This window comes from Nicotiana tabacum, chromosome 10 (genome assembly GCF_000715075.1).
Source record: "Nicotiana tabacum cultivar K326 chromosome 10, ASM71507v2, whole genome shotgun sequence".
Lineage (NCBI taxonomy): Eukaryota > Viridiplantae > Streptophyta > Magnoliopsida > Solanales > Solanaceae > Nicotiana > Nicotiana tabacum.
Genome location: NC_134089.1, coordinates 137,342,900 through 137,349,988, shown reverse-complemented (window position 1 = coordinate 137,349,988; position 7,089 = coordinate 137,342,900). Strand labels below are relative to the sequence as shown.

General features: G+C 38.4%; 1 protein-coding gene across 1 annotated transcript; it reads right to left on the bottom strand.

Annotated features, from left to right (window-relative positions):
* Positions 1 to 461: 461 nt before the first annotated feature.
* LOC107809305 (lipoyl synthase 2, mitochondrial-like) lies at positions 462 to 6,799 on the bottom strand (the record flags this gene model as incomplete). The annotated part of the gene is given in 4 exon segments (NM_001325836.1): positions 462 to 562; positions 3,758 to 4,137; positions 5,278 to 5,489; positions 6,342 to 6,799. Coding segments are annotated over 4 exon segments (1,151 nt in total), but the record flags the coding sequence as incomplete, so codon positions are not given.
* Positions 6,800 to 7,089: the final 290 nt, after the last annotated feature.

Below are 7,089 nucleotides of genomic sequence, written 5' to 3'. Positions count from 1 at the left end.
ATGATACTTATGATTGACAATGTAAAATCAACATTCGCTGCCACTTTGAATGCCTCGAGACTTCAAGGGTATTGCAAACAACAACAACAAACTCAGTGTAATTCCATAAATACTTTACCCCTACCTTGAGAAAGCAGAGAGGTTGTTTCCGATAAATTCTCAGCTCAAGGAAGATTTCAAGGATATTGCTATTGAAAGAATAATTACACTAGGTTAATGTACAACTGCATGAGATTATTTGACGTAATAGCAGCTTACACGAGGCAAATGTTATAGCCCATTAGACTCTGAATACCTACATCTTTTTTTAGCTCTTTTCTCCCTTTTGAGGAAACATGGCTAAAGGAAGCAAGAGTCAAATGGCTACCCAAGCGTTTCAATCTCAAAAAATGTTGTGAGAGCATCAAATTTGCGCCCGTGTGGTATGAGAAGACACGATCTGAAGACCAGAAGCTTACACTGAAGATGCTGCACGATCAGATTCTATCATGGATTTAATATAGAATTCCCCAGCCTTGTACGAGGACCTAACCATGGGGCCAGAAGCCACATATCGGAATCCCTGCAGAAACACAGGAAAGCACATGTTAACAGCATTCAAACATATTGGTGCTGCCTTTGATTTAAAAAAATACAGTGAAGAAGCAATATTTCAAGCTTCAAATTCAATCATGTCACGAAAAAATAAAGCAATTCCAACTACACCTTGCTAGATGATGCCGTTCATATGTAAGAAAATTAACCAACCCATTGCATATTCTGAGCAAGAAGGCCACATATGTAATTCTCAGATAATCTGTTACCTGTAAGACTAGTTTAAATACTTGATACTCGGAATTGACTCGATTCGCTAATGAGTTGGTTTAAACCAAAATTGGAAATCAAATTTATCTCAATTTATCTAGCGTAAAACCAAACAAATATTTTATATTATACCCCATATATCCCTGTTTATAGTCGAATGAACCAAACATCTACCAATAAAAGTATATCCACTAAATAATCCTCTCATATTTAATCCCTGTATTATAAATCCCCGTCAATATAATCCCGGTATAACTTGTTCACCAACCAAACAACCCCTTTTTTTTTTTTGAATTGGTAACTATTGTATATATTATAAAAATCAGTACATAGGTTGCACTGAAAACCAAATTTACATAGAGAGAATTTATAGATATTCTAATTTGAGACCTAGCAGGATCCTAGCATGTCTATGATTGTCAATGTATCTTCTGTGTACATCTGTTTGCACCAAAAACAAAATAGAAGAATACAATTGAGTTTGATCTTCTGCAGTGAATTGCTTCTATCTTCAAAACATCTAGTATTCCTTTCCCTCCAGACTGTCCACCAAATACATGCCGGAACAGTCCTCCATCTATCTCTACTTGTTGCTTCAGCTCCAGCTTCTTCCCAGCTATAGATGACATCTTTAATCCTGTATGGCATTGACCATGATATACCCCTAAGACTAATAAAGATTTTCCATAGTTGGTCTGTAACCTTGCAGTGTAGGAACAGATGGTTGACCGTTTCTGCATTTTCCCCACACAGAAAACATCTTGAACACAGAGAAATTCCCCTTTTTATGAGATTATCCTGGGTTAAAACCGCCTCCTTTGTTAGTAGCCAAGTAAAGCATGCTACCTTGTATGGAATCTTTGTTTTCCATATATGTTTCCAAGGCCATGTGTCTACCTGTTGATTATCATGATTCAAAATCTTATATGCATCCTTCACTCGGTAAATCCCTTTGTTGTACCTCTTCCACCATATTGAATCCAAACCTTCCTGTAGTCCTGTAAATGCTTCCAGCTCTTTGTAGAGGTCAGTTAATCTTGTTATCTCCCAGTCATTCAGCTGTCTTCTTAGAGCTATTTCCCATCCATGACAACTCCTCATATCAGCGACTGTCTTATGCTGGTTTTGTACTAAACCGAACATATCTGGGTATCTTTCCTTTAAACTTCCCATTCCTAGCCAGTTATCATTCCAAAATGATGTGTTCCTTCCGTTGTTCACTCTTATGGAGGAGTGATTCTTCATTATTGGCCAAAGTTCTCTGATTGATTTCCACACACTTACTCCATATGATGTACTGACTTTTTTTGACACCCAGTTGTTTTCTTCACCATACTTGGCTTTGATCACTTTGGCCCATAAAGATTGGGGTTCTTTAGAGTACTTCCATAACCATTTAATTCTAAGAGCCTTGCTTTGATTCTTCAAATTCCTTATCCCTAATCCACCTTGTTTTTTATCCATTGTTGTTGTCTTCCAATTGACTAAATGGAAGACCTTTTTCTCCTTATTGCCTTGCCAGAGGAATGTTCTTCGGAGTTTGTCCAATCTCTGTAAAATGCCTGATGGAATTGGGAACAAAGACATCATGTAAGTAGGTAGAGAGTCTAATACTGAGTTGATTAGAACTAGCCTACCCCCCAATGATAGGTACTGCGATTTCCATCTTGACAACTTCTTCTCACACTTTTCTATGACTGAATTCCAGATTTCTTTTGATTTGGATCTTGCACCAAGAGGCATACCAAACAACCCCTTAGGACTTCACACATTAAATGAATGGCAATGATCTGGCAAGATCAGACCTTTTCACTCATAAAATCTTCAGAAAGCCAAGAGGCAAATATAATACCTCACTCGATGAATAGAGAGAATCCCATTCAAAACTAAAGCCATTGAACCCTCACCGGTGCAAGTACGGAGTAACCATAATGTGCCTCCTCAAAGGAAGGCAAAATCACAGCATGATCCGCAGATGTTCACAACCCCTCTCAGACCATCCATTCTGATCCCAATTGTCTGGTCTTGGAAGGCATAAACCAAGCTTTTCTTCCTTTGCATCCCAACTGCGCATAAGCTATGATGTCTAGTGGCAGGTCACATATGGTTTTGCCATACATGCACTCATGTAGAAGACCAACTAACCCACCACAACTGTTAACTTAAAGAGATAACACACAAATACATCCCGTCCCTTCTGATAATTTTATAATCAAGAAAATCAGGATATCCCTCTTCCATAACTTGGAGCTGAACATCAAAGGTAAAGGTAAAAAGAGAAAATATGCTTACCTTTTATTGATATTAGAGAATTAAATGGAGAACTACAGAGACATCTCATGTTACGCTGTTAGAAAAAGGCTTCATTGTTGCTTGGATCAGTATGAGGCTCTAATGAAAGAGGTTCTCAGAATTAACCTAATTTTTGCATATCACGCCTCTCTTCTTTTCTTTACTTTATACGGTTAACTACAAAATCCTTCCTCCTTTTCTCGTAAATGAAAACCCAAGAGCTCCAGATTGCTCCCTTTGCATACTCACAAGTAAGTTGTCTGAACATTAAAAATGAAATAGAAAGAGTGCAAGGACAGCAGAAAACAGAAAAGTCTGAGTAATGAGCTAGATAACATATGTAAAGAAAAAAACAAAAAGGACTTCGAGGATTTGCTATTACTCAATATTGTACAATAAATGGCAAAGAAATCAATTACGATGATGATACTCCTTCAGCCTTCAGCTAATTTATTTGTCTTGCTTTACAATCGAAGTTGAACCTTTTCAATAGTAGCAAACTTACAATCTCCATACCTTAAAACAGATCAAAAATTGAGATATATATTTTCTTAGCCGTGATATAATATCTTCATCTTAAGTAGTATATAATATATTAACCACTCAGTAACACGATATGCAGGAAGACATTGGATAACACAAAAAGGAGGCATAGACTAACCATTTGCATGCCGAGAACTCGATAATTCTCAAAGGCTTCGGGAGTTATGTATTCAGAAACAGGCATGTGACGCTTTGATGGTCTCATGTACTGACCAAATGTCATTACATCAACACCTGTCGCACGCACCTTTTCCATTGTTTTAACAACTTGTTCAGGAGTTTCCCCACAGCCCAACATTATTGAAGTCTTTGTCAATGTACCGGCAGGGGCATAGTCCTTGGCCATCTTTAGAACGTCCATGGACTGCTTGAAGTTAGCACGATGATCTCGTACTACACTCTGAAGCTCTTCGACGGTTTCAATGTTGTGAGCAAAAACATCTAATCCAGATTTTGCAACTTTCTCTACACATCCAGGGTCTCCTCGAAAATCTGGCGCTGCAGGATGAAATCAGATAATGTCACGGCCTTTTTATTTAGGTATTGCTTAACTGACGAGAAAATTGAAAAAAAAAGGGACAAAAGTTAAAGTTCGATAATTTGTACTATGTATTTAGTTAGTTAGACGATAGCAGGAAAAGCACAAACGCTGTCTATAAACCAGATCCTTTATTAGCTATAGGACTTCAAAAAAAATTTGTGACCACCAGCTCTTCTCATTTCAAAAATATTGTTTTTCCACTCAAACACAACATGTAATCCTTTTTTTATTTGAGATGGAACATGTAATACCCTTTTTTTATTTTGATAAATTTAGTTGCTCACATTTGCCAGCTTGATAAAGTCAGTTGCTTCACATTGTCCTAGTAGACACATTTTTCAATAACTTCTGTGACACTTCAAACCGACCTTAGACCACTTCTAGAATTTCGGAATAGCTACAACAAGGTATAGATGCTTTTGCAGGTGTACTTATAACTTATAAGTCAAAAATTGTACATCAAAAGAAAGTAATACCTTCAATCATGTCTCACAAATAGAATATCTAGATTCTCAAAAACATCACGCCAAACAAAATATGTGAGTTTCATACTTCAGAAAGAGTCATTATTTCAGCTTGTTGTGCTCTGTTGGGGGCATTAATTTGTCATGGGTACAAGAAAAGGATAAATATTGCCAGGCTACCAGCTGAAGATTCAGCCACTCATACAGCCAAGGTCCACTAACAACCAGCTGAAGATAATCAAATCAAAGCAAATCTAATTGATGGCACAGGGAAGGGAAGGGGAAGAGGGAGTAGAGCCAAAGAGGATGAAGTACAGGAACTGAAGAACATGTATGGATGACAAGAAGTTTCACTTCTTATTACGACGCTAGATGCGCAATGGTTGTTCAGTCGCTGCAACAACAAAATAAGGAGCACAGCTTATTTGTGCAAACCAGATTGTTGCCGTTTATCAACCTAACAGCAGTAACTTTGTTGAAATTTTGTAAAGACTGTCTTACACATCAGATCAAGTCATCAAACACAAAGGTAAACGAGCAAACAAAGTATGAAACCGTGTAAATGTTCGACGTTTTGGGGGTTTAGGTCAGGGTAGAAAGTTTAGAAGGCATGTAAAAAAAAGGAGCACTTACTAAGTGCTTCTATGAGCATATTTGGCTTCAATGCCTTCAACTTTTGCACTGTCTCAGTGAAATGACCGCTTCCTTGATCAGGTAAATCATCACGGTCAACACTGGTAAGTACAACGTAATCTAAACCCCACGAGGCAATGGCCTCAGCTACATTGGCAGGTTCATTTGGATCAGGAGGAGGTGGAGTGCGTGATGTCTTCACATTGCAGAATCTGAAATTTCAAAGGGCAGAAATTAGTCAATGATTGTTCACATGGATCAAAACTCTTGTTATCTGTCCCTAAAGCAAATTTAAATCCCATCTACTTTAAGAGATCTCCTCTAACCTTCCCAACAACCAACAGTGCACATACACTAAAACAGGTTCGCTGAGAGGAAAAAAGATAAGCCTTGAAAAAAACAAAAAAGAAACCTTCTGGTTTCTCATCCCTTTCTTACAGAAGCCCATCAAAAGCCCACTACACTCCTAGCAACATGGCTGTGAAAGTCTAAACTAGCTTTCAATCCATTATTGTTATATCTTCAGCTCCTTAAGACTATCAACAAATAATATTTTCACATGTCAACTCATTTCCATCATTCAGCTCATTTAGCATTATTCATATAGACAGTAGTGTCTAGGGGACTAGGTAAAGCGTTCCCATGTTATCTACTTTGTTGAACACATTAACAAAGATATCCTGTTCAGTTCCTTTCTCACCACAGAAACATAAATAAAGTGGCAAAGAGATAAATCCAATCATGCTTACATCTTCCTACAGCATCCCGAAACAAGAAAAATGTTTCCATTTGTTCCAAGTATCAATTGCCAGGAAAAGAATTTGTTTTAGAAGAACTGATCTTTCTCTTTTACAATAAGAAAGAAAACAATCTTTTTTTATGTGATAAGGAAAAAAACAATCTTTTCCCATAGCACAGATTCCCTAAGCACGGAATATGCGATCATGTACAACAATAATCCAAATTAATATCAATCAATCAATCAACTGTAACTCAATCCAAAACTAATTAGATTCAGCAATAAATCAAAATGCCTAAAAAAAATTCAAAGAAATGTACATGACCTGCAACCACGGGTACAAGTGTCACCGAGAATCATAATGGTAGCGGTAGCAGTACCAGTTTCACCACCGGACCAACACTCTCCCAAATTAGGGCATTTAGCCTCCTCACACACAGTGTGAAGTTTCAATTCCCTCAATTTCTTCTTGATGTGCGTGTATTTCTCTCCTCCAGGTATGGCTTCCTTCATCCATTTCGGTTTTGGAAGAGGCTTCTTCTTCGTGCCTACCTCAACCGAGTACTCTTTATCCGACTGGAGCCTAATGAAGTCCGATAGCGTCGGTGATTCCGCCGCTAGCCGGTGGCGGAGTCCCTCGAGGGTTTGAGCGTATTGAGGTGGGGATGCTGGTGTAGCAATGGAATAAGAGAAGAATTGAGGTAAGAGATAGTGGTGGTGGTGGTGGTGATTTTGACGGGATTTGAGTGATCGGAAAACGAGGGATGTGAAACGGGAATTCATTTTCCGGCGGATTTGGATGTGCTATTGGTGCCGGAGAGAGAGGGGAGAGGGAAGTAGGAAAATAGGATTTTAATTTCCGGGCGGGATTGGATGGATGGAAAGGCGCGGGGCCTACACATGGGTGAGCTGGGTCCCACCCATCAATCTCTAGTAATGCAAGCACAACCTGTTGTATGTGTATGCTAAAATTTAGGTATTCATACCAGCGTATCTTGACTAATTTTTATTTCACTCACATGGATATAACCCCCACTTCCATGTAAGTAACCCCACTTCCAACCGAGAGGTTG